General features: G+C 44.3%; 1 protein-coding gene across 1 annotated transcript in view; it reads left to right on the top strand.

Moving 5' to 3' along the window:
• The window catches only part of FANCI (FA complementation group I), a 763169-nt gene that overhangs the window by 702477 nt on the left and 36599 nt on the right, over positions 1-24093 (top strand). The window contains exons 31-32 of the mRNA XM_053719357.1: positions 2783-2878; positions 3006-3128. Of these exons, the coding sequence (XP_053575332.1) occupies positions 2783-2878; positions 3006-3128 (219 nt within the window). The remainder of the gene's footprint in view (positions 1-2782; positions 2879-3005; positions 3129-24093) is intronic.

The following is a 24093-nucleotide window of genomic DNA, read 5'->3' as shown; positions in this document are numbered from 1 at the left end:
CACTCCGTTGGTGGTTGACTCAGGATCACCTGTCTCAGGAAATGAGTTTCCGCAGACCAGAGTGGGTCATTGTCACGACCGACGCCAGTCTATTAGGCTGGGGCGCGGTCTGGGACTCCCTGAAAGCTCAGGGTCTATGGTCTCGGGAAGAGTCCCTTCTCCCGATAAACATCCTGGAACTGAGAGCGATATTCAATGCGCTCCAGGCTTGGCCTCAACTAGCGAAGGCCGGATTCATAAGATTCCAGTCGGACAACATGACGACTGTAGCTTACATCAACCATCTGGGAGGAACAAAGAGTTCCTTGGTGATGAGAGAGGTATCCAAGATCATCAAATGGGCGGAGGATCACTCCTGCCACCTATCTGCAATTCACATCCCAGGAGTAGACAACTGGGAGGCGGATTACTTGAGTCGTCAGACTTTCCATCCGGGGGAGTGGGAACTCCACCCGGAGGTCTTTGCCCAGTTAACTCAATTATGGGGCATTCCAGACATGGATCTGATGACGTCCCGTCAGAACTTCAAGGTTCCTTGTTACGGGTCCAGATCCAGGGATCCCAAGGCGACTCTAGTGGATGCATTAGTGGCGCCTTGGTCGTTCAACCTAGCTTATGTATTTCCACCGTTTCCTCTCCTTCCCAGGCTGGTAGCCAGGATCAAACAGGAGAAGGCCTCTGTGATTCTGATAGCTCCTGCGTGGTCACGCAGGACTTGGTATGCAGACCTGGTGAATATGTCATCGGCTCCACCATGGAAGCTACCTTTGAGACAGGATCTTCTAGTACAAGGTCCATTCGAACATCCAAATCTAGTTTCTCTGCAGCTGACTGCTTGGAAATTGAACGCTTGATTTTATCCAAGCGGGGATTTTCAAATTCAGTGATAGATACTCTGGTCCAAGCCAGAAAACCTGTGACTAGAAAGATTTACCATAAAATATGGAAAAAATATATCTGTTGGTGTGAATCCAAGGGATTCTCCTGGAGTAAAATTAAAATTCCTAAGATTCTTTCCTTTCTCCAAGAGGGTTTGGATAAAGGATTGTCACCGAGTTCTCTAAAAGGACAGATTTCTGCTTTATCTGTTTTGTTACACAAACGCCTGGCAGCTGTGCCAGATGTACAAGCTTTTGTACAGGCTTTGGTCAGAATCAAGCCTGTTTATAGACCCATGACTCCTCCTTGGAGTCTGAATTTAGTTCTTTCAGTTCTGCAAGGGGTTCCATTTGAACCTTTACATTCCATAGATATCAAGTTACTATCTTGGAAAGTTCTGTTTTTGGTTGCTATTTGTTCTGCTAGAAGAGTTTCTGAATTATCTGCTTTGCAGTGTGATCCACCCTATCTGGTGTTCCATTCAGATAAGGTCGTTTTGCGTACTAAGCCTGGTTTTCTTCCAAAAGTTGTTTCCAACAAGAATATTAACCAGGAAATAGTTGTTCCTTCTCTGTGTCCGAATCCAGTTTCAAAGAAGGAACGTTTGTTACACAATTTAGATGTAGTTCGTGCTTTAAAATTCTATTTAGAAGCAACAAAGGATTTTAGACAAACCTCATCTTTGTTTGTCGTTTACTCTGGTAAAAGGAGAGGACAAAAAGCTACTGCTACCTCTCTTTCTTTCTGGCTGAAAAGCATTATCCGATTGGCTTATGAGACTGCCGGACGGCAGCCTCCTGAACGAATCACAGCTCACTCTACTAGAGCTGTGGCTTCCACATGGGCCTTCAAGAACGAGGCTTCTGTTGATCAGATATGTAAGGCAGCGACTTGGTCTTCTCTGCACACTTTTGCCAAATTCTACAAATTTGATACTTATGCTTCTTTGGAGGCTATTTTTGGGAGAAAGGTTTTGCAAGCCGTGGTGCCTTCCGTTTAGGTAACCTGATTTGCGCCCTCCCTTCATCCGTGTCCTAAAGCTTTGGTATTGGTTCCCCCAAAATAATGGATGACGCCGTGGACCGGACACACCAATGTTGGAGAAAACAGAATTTATGCTTACCTGATAAATTACTTTCTCCAACGGTGTGTCCGGTCCACGGGCCGCCCTGGTTTTTTTAATCAGGTTTGAAAAATTTCTTTCTCTATACACTACAGTCACCACGGCACCCTATAGTTTCTCCTTTTTTTCTCCTAACCGTCGGTCGAATGACTGGGGGGCGGAGCCTGAGGAGGGGCTATATGGATAGCTTTTGCTGTGCTCTTTGCCATTTCCTGTTGGGGAAGAGAATATTCCCACAAGTAATGGATGACGCCGTGGACCGGACACACCGTTGGAGAAAGTAATTTATCAGGTAAGCATAAATTCTGTTTTTTACATCCACTATGACTATTGTATGACTGTGTAATCCTACTGTAATGATAGTACATGTAAGAAAATGTCATTTTCTTATGAGCAGCTAGATTATCTTAAAAGTGCATCACCAGTGTAGTATATAGTACTGGAGTTAGAAATCTTTTACTAGGATGAAGCAGCCTTTAAATAGTTTGGGCTACCACACTAAAGTCAAAATTAAACTTTAATAACTCAATAGAGCATAAAACTTTTCAATTAACTTCCATTAACAAAATTTTCCAAGGCATCTGTTTTGAATGAGCATTAATAAGAGTGAAGTAAATATGTATATGTGTTTCGTAATTGGCTGTCACATGATACAAGGGAGGGCAAATGGCATGGCTACTAAATGGTCTTTATGATGTTGTTTTATGAATTGTATAGAATTCTGCTGTATTTAATGATCCTTTAAGTCAGTGATGGCCTTTTTTTTATTTTTTTCTTCAGGCAAAAGTTCTCCGTGAAACCAAGCCGATTCCCAACTTAATTTTTGCTATTGAACAGTATGAAAAATTCCTCATTCACTTATCTAAAAAATCTAAGGTAAATGCATATTTCCTTTGTTGTGGAAGGTACTAATAACTTGCATCAATTTACCAGTTTTACTTGGCAGCATTTGCAATGGCATGAACTATACACTATGGTTTTAATTTACATTTTCTCATGTTAGGTCAACTTGATGCAGTATATGAAGCTGAGCACATCAAGAGACTTCAGGATCAATGCAGCTACACTAGATGCAGCATTGGAAGAAAAGGAGTCTGATGAGGAAAATGAACCAGATAATGAGCAGGTAAATATATTCCTTAATGATAACAATCACTATGATGCATCCTAAAATATTTCTGCATGAAAAATGTTAAAGCTATGGCTGATAAGCAAAACTTCTACAGATTTAAGCCTGAAAACAAAGGGGTTTTTTTTTGTACAGGATGAGGGTCTCTCCATAATTATTCACACTTTTTGTAGATTTGTATTTGAACTGGTGGATAGTGTCCTGACCACTGCAGTAGGTAGAAACCATTCCCAGAAATTCCCCTTTAAGCTTGAGTGAGTTCATGTTCTACCTATTTCTAGTTAGGTAGGCTGAGATAGAGATCTACTTTTGCTGAACTGATCATTATTAGGTTTCCTGCTGTGACTTTCCAATTGGTCTCAACACACCAGCACCACTGCACGTGAGATGGTTGTGCCTGGGGTTTCCCTAAGTCGATTTATAGACTGCCTGACGTTACCCTCTTCTAAAAATGTAATCCTGCTGGAGCAGCCAAGATATATTGTAGGTGTTTGCAGGCTGCTAGACATCACTTTGGTGCAGGTAAAAAAAAGTCTATGATTTATTGTAGACAAAGTATATACATTTTATTCATTGCATTGTCATACCAACTGGATATGTATAACCCCTTATCAGATAGGAAATGGTAAAAAAAAAAAAGTGTGTGGGGGGGGGCGCAAACCTCATGCCAAACCTTTCCCAAATGGGGAACCCTGACATGTACTTTTTGACAGACATGTGCTTTGATCATAATAAAACAGGGTTACAGGAGTTTCAAAACATAACAGAAACAGTTAATTTCCTTCCTAAGATAGGGAAAGTCCATGGCTTCTTTCCTTACTGTTGGGAAATACAACACCTGGCCACCAGGAGGAGGCAAAGACACAAGGCTTAAATATCCCTCCCACTTCCTCATTACCCCAGTCATTCTTTGCCTTTCGTCACGTTAGGAGGTGGCAGAGAAGTGTCAGAAGATTCAGAGAGTCCTGAAAAAGGGTATCTGCCGTTCGAGATAGGACTGGAGTTTTAAGTAGTCATGTCCACCTCTCAGTGAGAGTATTGATGAAAGTTAGAGTCGAGATGCAGGGAAAGTTTTTCTGCGAAACCATCCAGACTACTGCTAACAGCTCCTAAGCAATCAGTGTTGATGAGTTTCACTGCCTGCTTTCTCTCACTCAAGTCCATGTCAGGAGCGCTGCTAAAAGACTGTCACACTTGAGAGGCTTTGTTCTGTTCCACAGCATGGATCATGAAGGTAAGATTGTTTAAATTTTTACACATAAAATGCTATAACAGGGTCACAGTGTGGCTCCTTTATACCTTGATAGGATCCAGGGTTAATATCGTCTGAAGGTGGTTTATTGAACAGTTGGTGTTTATTAATCAGTGTATTCATTATTTACATGCTGCTTTGTGTGATTTTTTCCTGGGCTGATAGGCTGTGTGTTTTTGGCTGGAACAAACAGGTTTTACTTTCATTTTTTAAAGTGTTGCACAGCTCCTATTACTTGCTGTACTTGTAATAACTCTATGTTCATTTCCTCCATTCTGTCTGAGACTTGAACCTGAGGAGAGCGTTTCCTCTGTTAACTGTCTGGGTCTAGGAAGTGGAGAGTGCACCAGCCATTGGGAGTATAAAGGTGCAGTTTTCTATAATAAAAAACAAAACAAAAAAAGGTTTATTTTGTGTCCTCCTTTGGGTATAACCTCAGCTATGGAGGACTCTTACATGTTAGAAGGTACTCCTGTATTAAATCATATCATGAGGAGGCTGCAGTTTTCCTGCCCACTCGGTTATGTTCCACATGCCTTAACACCGTTATAAAGTCTAAGAACGGAGACAAGCCTGCTAAGGCTCTTAGTCCCTATGAGCCGTCTACCTCTCAGGACTCTGCGTCCCGTGAGATTACTACCCTTGCTACATTATTCACTTTACATGCAGTTCCCCGTAGCACATCTAATCCTCCATCTGGAGGGGGCCTTCTTCCTGCAGACTTTGCCGCCCATTTACAAACGGCGGTGTCTGCTGCCCTCAGTGAATTACCTCACTCTAATAAACGCAAGAGAAAGGTTAAACATAGCTCTCCTGACCCGGAGTGATCTAAATATTTATCGGATTTAGCTATTATGTCCCAGTTATGATGAGTTAACCTCTGTAGCTTCAGAGGGTGAACTTTCTGGGTCGAAGTCCTTAGCGTCTAAGCCTCCTGCTGCGGAGGATTCAAAATTAAGCACTTTTTATTAAAGGAGGTTCTGTCTACGTTAGAGGTTCCAAAGGCCCTGAAGAACCTATGATACTTGAATTAGCCGTTGCCAGAACTCAGGGTACTGCAGTAGCCCCACACTTCGATGATATTCTGGTGCAAGCACCATCATTTCATCTTGCAGAAGAGTCCCTTCTTAGTCTTCTTCGATCACATGGATGGAAGATAAACTTGGAAAAGAGTTCTCTTATCCCAAGTACCAGGGTGGAATTGCTGGGTACTATAATAGACTCCATATCCATGAGGATATTTCTAACAGACCAGAGACGTTGCAAGCTAACTTCGGCATGTCTTGCCCTCCGGACCTCCTTGATTGGTCTCATGGTGTCCTTCATGGACATCATTCCTTTTGCCAGGTTCCGTCTCAGACCTTTACAACTGTGCATGCTGAGGCAGTGGAACGGCGATCATTTAGATCTGTCTCAACAGATTGTATTAGACAGCCTGTCGAGAGAATCGCTCTCTTGGTGGCTTTGTCCAGATCATCTGTCCCGAGGGACATGCTTCTTAAGACCATCCTGGAAGATTGTGAAAATTGACGCAAGCCTATCTGGATGGGGAGCTGTTTTGGGTGCCAGGAAGGCACAGGGGTTGTGGACTCAGGAGTCCTCCTCCCTCCCGATCAATATGTTATCAGATTTCAGTCAAACAATATAACCTCAGTGCAGTGGCTTACATCATCCATCAGGGGGGAACGAGAAGTTCCTTGGCGATGAAGGATGTCAGCGATCCACATTCCGGGTTTGGACAACTGGGAGGCGGATTTTCTCAGCAGGCAATCCTTCCATCCAGGGGAATGGTCTCTCCATCCCGAGGTGTTTGCAGAGATATGCAGCAAGTGGTGGACGCCGGAGATAGATCTCATGATCTCCCGTCTAAATACCAAGCTATCCAGGTACGGGTAGAGGTTGAGGGATCCCCAAGCGGATCTAATAGATTCACTAGCAGTGCCCTGGAGGTTCAAACTCGTATATCTTTTTCCTCCATTACCGCATCTTCCTCGAGTGGTGGCCCGCATCAAGCAGGTATCAGTAATCCTGATTGCTCCATCGTGGCCGAGGAGGACGTGGTTTACGGATCTAGTGGGGATGTCCTCATCTCCTCCATGGAAGTTAGCTTCTCGCAGATACCTGCTGACACAAGGTCCGTTTGTTCATCAAAATCTAGATTCTCTGACGCTGACTGCGTGGAGATTGAACGCTTAGTCTTAGCCAAGAGAGGTTTCTCTGAGAGTGTCATTAATACTCTTATTCAAGCTCGTAAACCAGTTACTCGGCGTATCTACCACAAGGTGTGGAGGACCTACTTTTCTGGTGTAAAGAGCGTGGTTTTTCCTGGGACAGAGTTAAGGTTGCCAGGGTCTTATCTTTTCTCCAGGATGGGCTGGAGAATGGCCTTTTCTGCTAGTTCCCCGAGGGGACAGATTTTGGCCCTGTCGGTTTTATTGCACAAGACTGGCTGAGCTTCCAGACGTGCAGTCCTTTGTTAAGGCTCTGATTTGGGTCAGACCTGTGTTTAGATCTGGGGCTCCTCCTTGGAGCCTAAATCTTGTTCTTCGGGTTTTGCAACAGGTTCAGTTTGAGCCTCTGCATTCCGTTGACATTAAATTGTTATCTTGGATGGTTCTCTTTTTATTGGCTATTGCAGAGTTTCTGAGATCTCTGCTTTGCAATGTGAGCCCCCTTATCTGATTTTTCATGCAGATAAGGCGCTTTTACTTACTAAATTAGGTTTTCTTCCTATGGTTGTGTCAGATCGCAACATCAATCAGGAGATTGTGGTTTATTCCTTGCATCCTAACCCTCCATCGAAGGAACGCTTACTTCACAATTTGGATGATGTTCACGCCTTGAAGTTCTATCTTCAGGCTACTAAGGAGTTCAGACAATTTTCCTCCTTGTTTGTTGTCAATTCGGGGAAGTGTAAGGGGCAAAAGGCTACTTCAACTTACGAGACAGCGGGACATCGTCGTCCTGAGAGGATAACGGCTCATTCCACTAGAGCAGTGGCTTCCTCTTGGGCCTTTAAGAACAAAGCCTCTATGGATCAGATTTGTAAGACGGCTACCTGGTCCTCCTTACATACTTTTTCAAGATTTTACAAGTTTGATGTTTTTTTATAAACAATTTTTATTGAGGTGAAATTCAAAGTACAACATAGATATGACATTGCAACAGAAGTATGAAAACAAAAGCAAGGTAACATAAATCCTTCCAGGCTCGGAACAATTTGTACAGTGGTCATCAATTGATACAGTATTTGTTCAGCCCATGAAGGTATAGACCTCGAAAAAGAATTTTTTACATTTTATTTAACGACTATTAGAAACATAAATATTATGAGGAAGTCATAGTGCAGAGACTAAGTCAATGAACTTAATATGTGTTTACGTCCCGAGAGGTAAGCAACAGTCTGCTTGTCGGTCTTTCCATCAGGGAATCACGTGGGATAATGGGATTGGGGAGAAGGGTGACAAGAAAGGTGGGAGAGAGGGGAAAAAAAAACAGACCCGCCAGCTTCAGGGAGGGAGGAAATAGTACATTCCCAGCCATAACGGTCATCAATTGATATCAGCGACCCTCCTCCTATAGAGAATGAATCTTGCCTTCCCCCAGAGAGTCCCAGGGCTCCCATACCATATACGTAACTCTCCATAGACCTAAAGTAGGAGATAAGTTGGATCAAGGACTGCCTGTTGGGGGGGGGGGAATTAGGTTTTTTCAAGTTTCAAGCAATCAGTAGTTTTGCTGCCATCATGATCGTTATCAGTAGAGCGCGTCTGGGCGCAGAGAGGGACCGGAGGCCGGCGTGTACCATAGCCATCTCCGGAGACTGGGACACTACCAATCCCAGACGGCAGCACAAGGTCTTCAATTTGCTCCACAGGGGTGCGATAACAGGGCAGGCCCAACAGATATGATGGGGGTCGCCCACTCGTTGACATCCTCTCCAGCAGAGGGGAGAACTGTCTGGAAACATTTTGTGTAGTTTTGAGGGCACATAATGCCACCTAGTCAGGAGCTTATAGAACATTTTGTACAGCATCATGCAGTGAATTGACGTTTTGGTATGCTGGATTGAAATTGTCCAGTCTTCTACAGATAAATCTACGCTCCAGTCTCTCTCCCACTCCATCATTTGCCTAGTTTTGGTCAGTTTTGAAGCATTAAGAAGGATTTGATAATGGGAGATATGTTGGGTGCCTGCAGATAGTCGGGTCTCCCATGGTGCCGGTAGATGGGGAGGGGCTTCCATGAATCCCCAAGATTTCAGTATAGAAAGAAGTCTTAGCAAGTTGAATCTGAACCTGGGCTGAATAGCATGGGTATTGAACAGGTCCTTGGGAGACACAGGGTTCCCCCCTAAAAAAAGATCAACCACTCTAAGTGTAGAGAGAGCCCGCCTCACTGCAAGACCCGCTAGTGGGAGGCCGAGCAGGAGGCCAGACATAGAATGACAGGGTGAGGGGTGTGGAGAGACCGTGGCGTTATGGCGAAGATGCAACCAGGAATTCCTGCAGTTCAGGATGATTTTGTTGTGGATCAGGATATCCGAGGCGCAGTGAGATGGGATCCAGATAAGGTCCAGCAAGGTCAGGTGGGCCGGCAAGGATGCTGCTCGAGTTCTAACCAGCGGGGAGCAGCCTCTTTCTCCAACATAGGTGTGTCCGGTCCACGGCGTCATCCTTACTTGTGGGATATTCTCTTCCCCAACAGGAAATGGCAAAGAGCCCAGCAAAGCTGGTCACATGATCCCTCCTAGGCTCCGCCTACCCCAGTCATTCTCTTTGCCGTTGTACAGGCAACATCTCCACGGAGATGGCTTAGAGTTTTTTAGTGTTTAACTGTAGTTTTTATTATTCAATCAAGAGTTTGTTATTTTGAAATAGTGCTGGCATGTACTATTTACTCAGAAACAGAAAAGAGATGAAGATTTCTGTTTGTATGAGGAAAATGATTTTAGCAACCGTCACTAAAATCCATGGCTGTTCCACACAGGACTGTTGAGAGCAATTAACTTCAGTTGGGGGAACAGTGAGCAGTCTCTTGCTGCTTGAGGTATGACACATTCTAACAAGACGATGTAATGCTGGAAGCTGTCATTTTCCCTATGGGATCCGGTAAGCCATGTTTATTACGATCGTAAATAAGGCTTCACAAGGGCTTATTAAGACTGTAGACTTTTTCTGGGCTAAATCGATTCATTATTAACACATATTTAGCCTTGAGGAATCATTTTATCTGGGTATTTTGATATAATAATATCGGCAGGCACTGTTTTAGACACCTTATTCTTAGGGGCTTTCCCAAAGCATAGGCAGAGCCTCATTTTCGCGCCGGTGTGGCGCACTTGTTTTTGAGAGGCATGGCATGCAGTCGCATGTGAGAGGAGCTCTGATACTTAGAAAAGGCTTTCTGAAGGCGTCATTTGGTATCGTATTCCCCTTTGGGCTTGGTTGGGTCTCAGCAAAGCAGATACCAGGGACTGTAAAGGGGTTAAAGTTCAAAACGGCTCCGGTTCCGTTATTTTAAGGGTTAAAGCTTCCAAATTTGGTGTGCAATACTTTTAAGGCTTTAAGACACTGTGGTGAAAATTTGGTGAATTTTGAACAATTCCTTCATGTTTTTTCGCAATTGCAGTAATAAAGTGTGTTCAGTTTAAAATTTAAAGTGACAGTAACGGTTTTATTTTAAAACGTTTTTTGTACTTTGTTATCAAGTTTATGCCTGTTTAACATGTCTGAACTACCAGATAGACTGTGTTCTGAATGTGGGGAAGCCAGAATTCCTATTCATTTAAATAAATGTGATTTATGTGACAATGACAATGATGCCCAAGATGATTCCTCAAGTGAGGGGAGTAAGCATGGTACTGCATCATTCCCTCCTTCGTCTACACGAGTCTTGCCCACTCAGGAGGCCCCTAGTACATCTAGCGCGCCAATACTCCTTACTATGCAACAATTAACGGCTGTAATGGATAATTCTGTCAAAAACATTTTAGCCAAAATGAACACTTATCAGCGTAAGCGCGATTGCTCTGTTTTAGATACTGAAGAGCATGACGACGCTGATAATAATATTTCTGAAGGGCCCCTAACCCAGTCTGATGGGGCCAGGGAGGTTTTGTCTGAGGGAGAAATTACTGATTCAGGGAACATTTCTCAACAAGCTGAACCTGATGTGATTGCATTTAAATTTAAGTTGGAACATCTCCGCATTCTGCTTAAGGAGGTATTATCCACTCTGGATGATTGTGACAAGTTGGTCATCCCAGAGAAACTATGTAAAATGGACAAGTTCCTAGAGGTGCCGGGGCTCCCAGAAGCTTTTCCTATACCCAAGCGGGTGGCGGACATTGTTAATAAAGAATGGGAAAGGCCCGGTATTCCTTTCGTCCCTCCCCCCATATTTAAAAAATTGTTTCCTATGGTCGACCCCAGAAAGGACTTATGGCAGACAGTCCCCAAGGTCGAGGGAGCGGTTTCCACTTTAAACAAACGCACCACTATACCCATAGAGGATAGTTGTGCTTTCCAAGATCCTATGGATAAAAAATTAGAAGGTTTGCTTAAGAAAATGTTTGTTCAGCAGGGTTACCTTCTACAACCAATTTCATGCATTGTCCCTGTCGCTACAGCCGCATGTTTCTGGTTCGATGAGCTGATAAAGGCGGTCGATAGTGATTCTCCTCCCTATGAGGAGATTATGGACAGAATCAATGCTCTCAAATTGGCTAATTCTTTCACCCTAGACGCCACTTTGCAATTGGCTAGGTTAGCGGCTAAGAATTCAGGGTTTGCTATTGTGGCGCGCAGAGCGCTTTGGTTGAAATCTTGGTCGGCTGATGCGTCTTCCAAGAACAAGCTACTTAACATTCCTTTCAAGGGGAAAACGCTGTTTGGCCCTGACTTGAAAGAGATTATCTCTGATATCACTGGGGGTAAGGGCCACGCCCTTCCTCAGGATCGTCCTTTCAAGGCAAAAAATAAAGGAAAGCAGGCCAAGAAACCTGCCACTGCTACCAAGACAGCATGAAATTTTGGCCCCCGATCCGGGACCGGATCTGGTGGGGGGCAGACTCTCTCTCTTCGCTCAGGCTTGGGCAAGAGATGTTCTGGATCCTTGGGCGCTAGAAATAGTCTCCCAAGGTTATCTTCTGGAATTCAAGGGACTTCCCCCAAGGGGGAGGTTCCACAGGTCTCAGTTGTCTTCAGACCACATAAAAAGACAGGCATTCTTACATTGTGTAGAAGACCTGTTAAAAATGGGAGTGATTCATCCTGTTCCATTAAGAGAACAAGGGATGGGGTTCTACTCCAATCTGTTCATAGTTCCCAAAAAAGAGGGAATGTTCAGACCAATCTTAGATCTCAAGATCTTAAACAAGTTTCTCAAGGTTCCATCGTTCAAGATGGAAACCATTCGAACTTTTCTTCCTTCCATCCAGGAAGGTCAATTCATGACCACGGGGGATTTAAAGGATGCGTATCTACATATTCCTATCCACAAGGAACATCATCGGTTCCTAAGGTTCGCATTCCTGGACAAACATTACCAGTTCGTGGCGCTTCCTTTCGGATTAGCCACTGCTCCAAGGATTTTCACAAAGGTACTAGGGTCCCTTCTAGCTGTGCTAAGACCAAGGGGCATTGCTGTAGTACCTTACTTGGACGACATTCTGATTCAAGCGTCGTCCCTTCCTCAAGCAAAGGCTCACACGGACATTGTCCTGGCCTTTCTCAGATCTCACGGATGGAAAGTGAACGTGGAAAAGAGTTCTCTATCTCCGTCAACAAGGGTTCCCTTCTTGGGAACAATAATAGACTCCTTAGAAATGAGGATTTTCCTGACAGAGGCCAGAAAAACAAAACTTCTAGACTCTTGTCGGATACTTCATTCCGTTCCTCTTCCTTCCATAGCTCAGATGCATGGAAGTGATCGGGTTGATGGTAGCGGCAATGGACATAGTTCCTTTTGCGCGCATTCATCTAAGACCATTACAACTGTGCATGCTCAGTCAGTGGAATGGGGACTATACAGACTTGTCTCCGAAGATACAAGTAAATCAGAGGACCAGAGACTCACTCCGTTGGTGGCTGTCCCTGGACAACCTGTCACAAGGGATGACATTCCGCAGACCAGAGTGGGTCATTGTCACGACCGACGCCAGTCTGATGGGCTGGGGCGCGGTCTGGGGATCCCTGAAAGCTCAGGGTCTTTGGTCTCGGGAAGAATCTCTTCTACCGATAAATATTCTGGAACTGAGAGCGATATTCAATGCTCTCAAGGCTTGGCCTCAGCTAGCGAGGGCCAAGTTCATACGGTTTCAATCAGACAACATGACAACTGTTGCGTACATCAACCATCAGGGGGGAACAAGGAGTTCCCTAGCGATGGAAGAAGTGACCAAAATCATTCTATGGGCGGAGTCTCACTCCTGCCACCTGTCTGCTATCCACATCCCAGGAGTGGAAAATTGGGAAGCGGATTTTCTGAGTCGTCAGACATTGCATCCGGGGGAGTGGGAACTCCATCCGGAAATCTTTGCCCAAGTCACTCAGCTGTGGGGCATTCCAGACATGGATCTGATGGCCTCTCGTCAGAACTTCAAAGTTCCTTGCTACGGGTCCAGATCCAGGGATCCCAAGGCGGCTCTAGTGGATGCACTAGTAGCACCTTGGACCTTCAAACTAGCTTATGTGTTCCCGCCGTTTCCTCTCATCCCCAGGCTGGTAGCCAGGATCAATCGGGAGAGGGCGTCGGTGATCTTGATAGCTCCTGCGTGGCCACGCAGGACTTGGTATGCAGATCTGGTGAATATGTCATCGGCTCCACCTTGGAAGCTACCTTTGAGACGAGACCTTCTTGTTCAGGGTCCGTTCGAACATCCGAATCTGGTTTCACTCCAGCTGACTGCTTGGAGATTGAACGCTTGATCTTATCGAAGCGAGGGTTCTCAGATTCTGTTATCGATACTCTTGTTCAGGCCAGAAAGCCTGTAACTAGAAAGATTTACCACAAAATTTGGAAAAAATATATCTGTTGGTGTGAATCTAAAGGATTCCCTTGGGACAAGGTTAAGATTCCTAGGATTCTATCCTTCCTTCAAGAAGGATTGGAAAAAGGATTATCTGCAAGTTCCCTGAAGGGACAGATTTCTGCCTTGTCTGTGTTACTTCACAAAAAGCTGGCAGCTGTGCCAGATGTTCAAGCCTTTGTTCAGGCTCTGGTTAGAATTAAGCCTGTTTACAAACCTTTGACTCCTCCTTGGAGTCTCAATTTGGTTCTTTCAGTTCTTCAGGGGGTTCCGTTTGAACCCTTACATTCCGTTGATATTAAGTTATTATCTTGGAAAGTTTTGTTTTTAGTTGCAATTTCTTCTGCTAGAAGAGTTTCAGAATTATCTGCTCTGCAGTGTTCTCCTCCTTATCTGGTGTTCCATGCAGATAAGGTGGTTTTACGTACTAAACCTGGGTTTCTTCCAAAAGTTGTTTCTAACAAAAACATTAACCAGGAGATTATCGTACCTTCTCTGTGTCCGAAACCAGTTTCAAAGAAGGAACGATTGTTGCACAATTTGGATGTTGTTCGCGCTCTAAAATTCTATTTAGATGCTACAAAGGATTTTAGACAAACATCTTCCTTGTTTGTTGTTTATTCCGGTAAAAGGAGAGGTCAAAAAGCAACTTCTACCTCTCTTTCTTTTTGGATTAAAAGCATCATCAGATTGGCTTACGAGACTGCCGGACGGCAGCCTCCCGAAAGAATCACAGCTCATTCCACTAGGGCTGTGGCTTCCACATGGGCCTTCAAGAACGAGGCTTCTGTTGATCAGATATGTAGGGCAGCGACTTGGTCTTCACTGCACACTTTTACCAAATTTTACAAGTTTGATACTTTTGCTTCTTCTGAGGCTATTTTTGGGAGAAAGGTTTTGCAAGCCGTGGTGCCTTCCATTTAGGTGACCTGATTTGCTCCCTCCCTTCATCCGTGTCCTAAAGCTTTGGTATTGGTTCCCACAAGTAAGGATGACGCCGTGGACCGGACACACCTATGTTGGAGAAAACAGAATTTATGTTTACCTGATAAATTACTTTCTCCAACGGTGTGTCCGGTCCACGGCCCTCCCTGGTTTTTTTAATCAGGTCTGATAATTTATTTTCTTTAACTACAGTCACCACGGTACCATATGGTTTCTCCTATGCAAATATTCCTCCTTAACGTCGGTCGAATGACTGGGGTAGGCGGAGCCTAGGAGGGATCATGTGACCAGCTTTGCTGGGCTCTTTGCCATTTCCTGTTGGGGAAGAGAATATCCCACAAGTAAGGATGACGCCGTGGACCGGACACACCGTTGGAGAAAGTAATTTATCAGGTAAACATAAATTCTGTTTTTGCATTCCATTCTGAGATATGAGATAAAAGGGCGGCTTCATAATATAGCCTTACGTTTGGAAGGCCTAGTCCTTCAGCCAGAATTGGATGTTGCAGTAAAGAAGCTGCGATGTGAGGCCTCCTCCCGTTCCATATGTACCGGTTGATAACCGCTTGGAATTTATTAAGCAGCAAGAGTGGGACCTTTATTGGCAAACATCTGAAAAGGTAAGTTAGTTTAGGGAGCTGCATCATCTTACCGTGGCAATTCTCTCAAACCAGGAGATTTCGTCGTATCTTCTGGAGCACAGGTCCATTTGGAGTTGGGAGAGAAGCGCTTGAAAGTTCTTAGATAGACCTGTGCCAATATCATGAGAGAGAAATACCCCAAGGTGTTTGAGGCCAGATAAAGACCATTGGAATTTATATTTCCTCCTGAGTGTAGTAAGGAATCAGGTAGGCTTCTGTTTTACTTAAATTCAATTTGTAATAGGAAATACTTCCAAACCTATCTGGAAGGTCAAATAGTGCGGGAAGAGAGTCTTCCGGGTTCGTGATGAATAGAGTCAGATCATCAGCATAGAGAGCTAATTTCTGAGGAGTGTCATGAAGGATTAGACCCCTGATTTGAGTTGAGTTCCTGATTGCCTCGGCCAGCGGTTCGATGGCGAGGGCAAACAGCAGGGGGGGACAGGGGACATTCTTAATTTGCACCATTCCCGAACAAAAGTCCAGGCCTCTCACTCTCGCTGTGGGGCAAGAGTACAAAGATCCCACTGCTGTGATAAAGGACTCCGGAAGACTGAATGCGATTAGAGCGGAGAACATGTAGTCCCATCTCACACTGTCAAACGCCTTCTCAGCGTCCATTGACAGGGCAAGAAGGGGGATCCCCATATCCGTAGCCTCAGTGAAAATGTTCAAGAGGTGCCTTGTGTTATCCAGGCCCTGTCTGCCCGGGACAAAGCCGACCTGATCCGGATTGACCAGATCTGAAAGGAATCTGTTTAATCTTGTGGCCAATATTTTCGCATAAAGCTTTATGTCCACGTTGATTAGAGAAATCGGCCTGTAACTTTCACATAAAGAGTGGTCTCTCCCCTTGATGTGATCGATGCCTCTAAAAATTCCGGATGCAATTTGCCCTCATTGAAGGCAGAGTTAAAGAATCTGTTGAGGAGGGGGATCAGTTGCAAAGAATAAGTTTTATAGAATAAAGAGGTAAACCTGTTTGGGCCTGGGGCCTTGTTTATTTGAAGCGAGGAGATTGCTTGTTTCAGTTCTTCAACAGTCAGTGGACCAGAGAGGCCTTGGTCGTCCCCCACAGACAGGACCGGGAGGTGAAGGGAGGATAAGAACTGTTCGATCTGCAGTGTTGGAGCTTTAGAGTTTCCTGAGGAGGAGTCTAGATTATATAGTGTAGTGTAGTAGTGAGCAAATGCGCTTGCAATGTCTCTTGGGGAATGGACCAATCCTCTCTGAGTTTTGATAGACGGGATTCGTCTTCTGCATATGGATTTGGAGCTTATGAGCCAGAAGTCTGTCTGCTCTGTTGCTCTTGTAGTAATACAGTTGTTTGAGGGCCAATAGGTTTGACTGCACCCTCTTTTCCTCAGTTAAATTATTTTTTGATCTAATGGCTGTTATCTGCTCAATCATCTGTCTTGAGGGGTCAGCTCTATTATGTTTTTCTAGAGAGCGTAGCTCTGAATATAATTGAGCAAGAGGTTTGCCCATAAGTTTGTGATTTTTTTGAAGCTTGTTGTATAAAGTGGCCCCTCAAAAAGGCCTTCAAGGTTACCCATAATATGGGATCGTCAGTCATCACATTATCATTGGTGTTGAGGAAACCAGAGAGAACCTTGGAGGTATCCACTCCAGAGGTCCCGGAAATTAAAGAGGGATGTAGCCTCCAACTGGAGGAGGGAGATCCCTGATGAGTAACATAGTAGATGAGGTGAAAAAAAGACCGAAGTCCATCGAGTTCAACTTATACAAATCTAAAATACTTACAAAAAGCACCAGTGAAGCTTAAATAATCCCACTAAAAGGTGACCTATTTAATACTAGCAATCATATCCATCAATTTTATTTATAGACAGAAATATATCCAATTTTTTTTAAATGTATCTAGGGTATTGGCATTCACCACCTCCTTTGGTAATGAGTTCCACAATGTTATTGCTCTTACAGTGAAAAAACGTTTCCGTTGCAGGAGATTAAATCTTCTTTCTCTTGTTAAGTGTAGTCAGTCCACGGGTCATCCATTACTTATGGAATATATCTCTTCCTAACAGGAAGCTGCAAGAGGATCACCCAAGCAGAGCTGCTATATAGCTCCTCCCCTCACATGTCATATTCAGTCATTCTCTTGCAGCCTAACTAAAGATAGGTCGCTGTGAGAGGTCTGTGGTGTTTTTTAACTTAGTTTATTTCTTCAATCAAAAGTTTGTTATTTTAAATGGCACCGGAGTGTGCTGTTTGTTCTCAGGCAGCATTAGAAGAAGAATCTGCCTGCGTTTTCTATGATCTTAGCAGACGTAACTAAGATCCACTGGCTGTTCTCATCTGAGGAGTGAGGTAACTTCAGAAAAGGGGAATAGCATGCAGGGCCCCCCTGCAAACGAGGTATGTGCAGTAAATTATTTTTCTGAGGAATGGAATTGACTGAGAAAATACTGCTGATACCAATGTAACGTAAGTTCAGCCTTAAATGCAGTGGTAGCGACTGGTATTAGGCTGATGAGTGTGTGTACACTGAAGTATTTTTCTAAGGAATGGAATTGACTCTGAAAATACTGTTAATACTGAAGTAATGTATGAGCCTTAACTGCAGTAAAAGCGACTGGTAGCAGGCTTATTAATAACACTTCATAACTTTTAAAATGTATGTTCAAAACGTTTAATGGCATGTTAATCGTTTTTTGTGAGGTACTTGGTGATAAAACTTATTGGGGCATGATTTTTACCACATGGCCATCTTTGTTTTCTGCATAGAAACAGTTATCTGAGCTTCCCCACTGTTGTAATATGAGTGGGAGGGGCCTATTTTAGCGCTTTTTTTGCGCAGTAAAAATTGTCACAATCTGTCTACTTCATCCTCCATGATCCAGATCGTCTCTAGAGAGCTCAGGGGTCTTCAAAATTCATTTTGAGGGAGGTAATCAGTCACAGCAGACCTGTGACAGTGTGTTTTGACTGTGTTAAAAACGTTAATTATTAAATTGTTATCCGTTTTTGGGTATTAAGGGGTTAATCATCCATTTGCTGGTGGGTGCAATCCTTTGCTAACTTAATACATTTACTGTGAAAAATTGGTTGCTATAACTATTTTGGTTCATTGTTATTTCAACTGTGACAGCTTTTTGTGCTTCTTAAAGGCACAGTAGCGTTTTTTATATTGCTTGTAAATTTATTTAGAAAAGTATTTCCAAGCTTGCTAGTCTCATTGCTAGTCTGTTTAAACATGTCTGACTCAGATGAATCTCTTTGTTCACTATGTTTAAAGGCCAATGTGGAGCCCAATAGAAATTTGTGTACTAATTGCATTGATGTTACTTTAAATAAAAGTCAATCTTTACATGTAAAGAAATTATCACCAGACAACGAGGGGGAAGTTATGCCGACTAACTCTCCTCACGTGTCAGTACCTTCGCCTCCCGCTCAGGAGGTGCGTGATTTTGTGGCCCCAAGTACATCAGGGAGGCCCTTACAAATCACTTTGCAAGACATGGCTACTGTTATGACAGAAGTATTATCTAAATTGCCAGAATTAAGAGGCAAGCGCGATAGCTCTGGGTTAAGGACAGAGCGCGCGGATGAGGTGAGAGCCATGTCAGATACTGCGTCACAGTTTGCAGAACATGAAGACGGAGAGCTTCATTCTGTGGGTGACGGATCTGATCCAGGGAGACTGGATTCAGAGATTTCTAATTTTAAATTTAAGCTTGAGAACCTCCGCATATTGCTAGGGGAGGTATTAGCGGCTCTGAATGATTGTAACACGGTTGCAATTCCAGAAAAAATTATGTAGGTTGGATAGATACTATGCGGTACCGGTGTGTACTGACGTGTTTCCTATACCTAAAAGGCTTACAGAGATTATTAGCAAGGAGTGGGATAGACCTGGTGTGCCTTTTTCCCCTCCTCCCATATTTAGGAAAATGTTTCCTATAGACGCCACCACACGAGACTTATGGCAGACGGTCCCTAAGGTGGAGGGAGCAGTTTCTACTTTAGCTAAGCGTACCACTATCCCGGTGGAGGATAGTTGTGCCTTTTCAGATCCAATGGATAAGAAATTAGAGGGTTACCTTAAGAAAATGTTTGTTCAACAAGGTTTTATCTTACAGCCCCTTGCATGCATTGCGCCTGTCACTGCTGCGGCGGCATTCTGGTTTGAGTCTCTGGAAGAGGCCATTCGCACAGCTCCATTGGATGAAATTATGAACAAGCTTAAAGCACTTAAGCTAGCTAACGCATTTGTTTCTGATGCCGTCGTACATTTAACCAAACGGCTAAGAACTCCGGATTCGCCATCCAAGCGCGCAGAGCGCTATGGCTTAAATCCTGGTCAGCTGACGTGACTTCTAAATCTAAATTGCTTAATATTCCTTTCAAAGGGCAGACCTTATTCGGGCCCGGCTTGAAAGAAATTATAGCTGACATTACGGGAGGTAAGGGCCATGCTCTACCTCAGGACAGGGCCAAATCAAAGGCCAAACAGTCTAATTTTCGTGCCTTTCGTAACTTCAAGGCAGGAGCAGCATCAACTTCCTCCGCTCCAAAACAGGAAGGAGCTGTTGCTCGTTACAGACAGGGCTGGAAAGTTAACCAGTCCTGGAACAAGGGCAAGCAGGCCAAGAAACCTGCTGCTGCCCCTAAGACAGCATGAAGAGAGGGCCCCCTATCCGGAAACGGATCTAGTGGGGGGCAGACTTTCTCTCTTCGCCCAGGCTTGGGCAAGAGATGTCCAGGATCCCTGGGCGTTGGAGATCATATCTCAGGGATATCTCCTGGACTTCAAAACTTCTCCTCCACGAGGGAGATTTCATCTTTCAAGGTTATCAGCAAACCAAATAAAGAAAGAGGCGTTTCTACGCTGTGTACAAGACCTCTTACTAATGGGGGTGATCCACCCAGTTCCGCGGACGGAACACGGGCAAGGATTCTATTCAAATCTATTTGTGGTTCCCAAGAAAGAGGGAACCTTCGGACCAATCTTGGACTTAAGAATCCTAAACAAATTCCTAAGAGTTCCATCATTCAAAATGGAAACTATTCGAACCATCCTTCCCATGATCCAAGAGGGTCAGTACATGACCACAGTGGACTTAAAGGATGCCTACCTTCACGTACCGATTCACAAGGATAATTATCGGTACCTAAGATTTGCTTTCCTAGACAGGCATTACCAGTTTGTAGCTCTTCCCTTCGGATTAGCTGCGGCTCCAAGAATCTTTACAAAAGTTCTGGGCTCACTTCTGGCGGTACTAAGACCGCAAGGCATAGCGGTGACTCCGTACCTAGACGACATTCTGATACAAGCGTCAAGTTTTCAAACTGCCAAGTCTCATACAGAGATAGTTCTGGCATTTCTGAGGTCGCATGGGTGGAAGGTGAACGTGGAAAAGAGTTCTCTATTACCACTTACAAGGGTTCCCTTTCTAGGGACTCTTATAGATTCTGTAGAGATGAAAATTTACCTGACGGAGGCCAGGTTATCAAAACTTCTAAATGCTTGCTGTGTCCTTCATTCCATTCCACACCCGTCAGTAGCTCAGTGCATGGAAGTAATCGGCTTAATGGTAGCGGCAATGGACATAGTTCAGACCGCTGCAATTGTGCATGCTAAGTCAGTGGAATGGGGATTACTCAGATTTGTCCCCCCTGCTAAATCTGGATCAAGAGACCAGAGATTCTCTTCTATGGTGGCTTTCTCGGCCACATCTGTCCAAGGGGATGACCTTTCGCAGGCCAGATTGGACGATTGTAACAACAGACGCCAGCCTTCTAGGCTGGGGCGCAGTCTGGAACTCCCTGAAGGCTCAGGGACTATGGACTCAGGAGGAGAAACTCCTCCCAATAAATATTCTGGAATTAAGAGCAATATTCAATGCTCTCCTAGCTTGGCCTCAGTTAGCAACTCTGAGGTTCATCAGATTTCAGTCGGACAGCATCACGACTGTGGCTTACATCAACCATCAAGGGGGAACCAGAAGTTCCCTAGCGATGTTGGAAGTCTCAAAGATAATTCGCTGGGCAGAGTCTCACTCTTGCCACCTGTCAGCGATTTATATCCCAGGCGTGGAGAACTGGGAGGCGGATTTTCTAAGTCGCCAGACTTTTCATCCGGGGGAGTGGGAACTTCATCCGGAGGTCTTTGCTCAACTGATTCATCGTTGGGGCAAACCAGATCTGGATCTCATGGAGTCTCGCCAGAACGCCAAGCTTCCTTGTTACGGATCCAGGTCCAGGGACCCGGGAGCGGTGCTGATAGATGCTCTGACAGCCCCTTGGGTCTTCAACATGGCTTATGTGTTTCCACCATTTCCGATGCTTCCTCGTTTGATTGCCAAGATCAAACAGGAGAGAGCTTTGGTGATTCTGATAGCGCCTGCGTGGCCACGCAGGACCTGGTATGCAGACCTAGTGGACATGTCGTCCTGCCCACTGTGGTCTCTGCCTCTGAGACAGGACCTTCTAATTCAGGGTCCTTTCAACCATCCAAATCTAATTTTTCTGAGGCTGACTGCATGGAGATTGAACGCTTGATTCTATCAAAGCGTGGCTTCTCGGAGTCGGTTATTGATACCTTAATACAGGCTAGGAAGCCTGTTACCAGAAGAATTTTCCATAAGATATGGCGTAAATATTTATATTGGTGCGAATCCAAGAGTTACTCATGGAGTAAGGTTAGGATTCCTAGGATATTGTTTTTTCTACAAGAGGGTTTAGAAAAGGGCTTATCTGCTAGTTCGTTAAAGGGACAGATTTATGCTCTGTCTATTCTTCTACACAAACGTCTGGCAGAAGTTCCAGACGTTCAGGCTTTTTGTCAGGCTTTAGCTAGGATTAAGCCTGTGTTTAAGACTGTTGCTCCGCCGTGGAGCTTAAACTTAGTTCTTAACGTTCTTCAAGGCGTTCCATTTGAACCCCTTCATTCCATTGATATCAAGCTGTTATCCTGGAAGGTTCTGTTTTTGATGGCTATTTCCTCGGCTCGAAGAGTCTCTGAGTTATCTGCCTTACATTGTGATTCTCCTTATCTGATTTTTCATTCAGACAAGGTAGTTCTGGGTACTAAACCTGGGTTCTTACCTAAGGTAGTTACTAACAGGAATATCAATCAAGAGATTGTTGTTCCATCACTGTGTCCTAACCCTTCTTCAAAGAAGGAACTACTTTTGCATAATCTGGACGTAGTCCGTGCCCTGAAGTTCTATTTGCAGGCAACTAAAGATTTTCGTCAAACTTCTTCCCTGTTTGTCATTTACTCTGGACAGAGAAGAGGTCAAAAGGCTTCGGCTACCTCTCTCTCTTTTTGGCTTCGTAGCATAATACGTTTAGCCTATGAGACTGCTGGACAGCAGCCTCCTGAAAGGATTACAGCTCATTCTACTAGAGCTGTGGCTTCCACCTGGGCCTTTAAAAAGGAGGCCTCTGTTGAACAGATTTGCAAGGCTGCAACTTGGTCTTCACTTCACACCTTTTCAAAATTTTACAAATTTGACACTTTTGCTTCTTCGGAGGCTATTTTTGGGAGAAAGGTGCTTCAGGCAGTGGTTCCTTCTGTTTAAGGTTCCTGCCTTGTCCCTCCCTTCATCCGTGTACTTTAGCTTTGGTATTGGTATTCCATAAGTAATGGATGACCCGTGGACTGACTACACTTAACAAGAGAAAACATAATTTATGCTTACCTGATAAATTTATTTCTCTTGTAGTGTAGTCAATCCACGGCCCGCCCTGTCTTTAAGGCAGATCTAAATTTTAATTAAACTCCAGTCACCACTGCACCCTATGGTTTCTCCTTTCTCGTCTGGTTTTGGTCGAATGACTGAATATGACATGTGAGGTGAGGAGCTATATAGCAGCTCTGCTTGGGTGATCCTCTTGCAGCTTCCTGTTAGGAAGAGATATATTCCATAAGTAATGGATGACCCATGGACTGACTACACTACAAGAGAAATAAATTTATCAGGTAAGCATAAATTATGTTTTCCTCCAACCCTAAATTGTGACCTCTTGTCACAAACAATTTTCTTGGAATAAACAGAGCTTCTGCCATCTCTGTATATGTTGGCGAGAACTATGGAGATCATGTCATGGTCCGACCATGGGCATATCTGAATTGAAGGATGAGAGAGTCTGTCCAGGAGGGGGGCATGACACAATAGGTAATTAATCCTTGAATAGCCTAGATGGGGGTTAGAATAAAAAGTGAAATCCCTCTCAGAGGGAGACAGACATCTACACAAGTCGTACAGGCTATACTGGTACATTACGGATCTAAATTGAGAAAAGGCACGGTTGACTGTTGCATCCGGAGGTTTATGTTTGGAGGGTCTCCTATCTAAGATCGGGTCCTATACTGTGTTCAGGTGCCCCACCCCACCAGCAGGACGCCTCTGCATATTCGGTCTATCAGGGGGAGTACTGATTTCAGGAAGGTGAGCTGGCCTACATTCAAGGCATATAATGAAGCCAAGGTATATTGGACAGAGTGCAGACCAGCAGAAGATACCTGCCCTCCGGGTCCCTCTCTAAATGCTGGATATCGCACGCCACTGACTTGTGAACCATGATGGCGACACCTCTATTTTTTGTTGGGTGAGAGGCCGACAGGCATATTGGAAAAAGTTTAGAGTTCTGCATGAATGAAGAGCCCTGAGGCCAGTGGGTCTCCTGAAGACTCCTCTTTGTTGGTGAGTTCAGTCCCTGATTATTCAGGGTGGCAAATTTAAAAACCATGCTGAGTTGGGTCAAAAAAAAGGTAGAGGGGGAGGATGGAGATTACTAGTTAAATCTTACTAGCTACACCGATACAGACTATCGTAGTGGGCATTTCTTAGTCTCTGAGGGTGATTTACTTCAAATTTGGATTAGTGAATGTCTGTGGTAAAATAAACACAGCCAATATCTGCGCTGTACTTCCCCCCCATAAAAAGAAAGAAGGACAGAGCAGACCCAATAGTGGGGGTGGGGGGGGGGAGTACCAAGGGCACAGGAAATAAGTTAGGTAGGGTAAATTTCTACAAACATAAGACCATATGGGCCCAGAGGGGTGAGCCCGAGCTTTGGAATGGACCTTGGTAATTGACAATTATTACAGCGATCATTGTC

Source organism: Bombina bombina, chromosome 6, assembly GCF_027579735.1.
Source record: "Bombina bombina isolate aBomBom1 chromosome 6, aBomBom1.pri, whole genome shotgun sequence".
NCBI lineage: Eukaryota > Metazoa > Chordata > Amphibia > Anura > Bombinatoridae > Bombina > Bombina bombina.
Note: the sequence above shows the minus strand (reverse complement) of the source record. Positions and strands in the feature narration are given on the sequence as shown.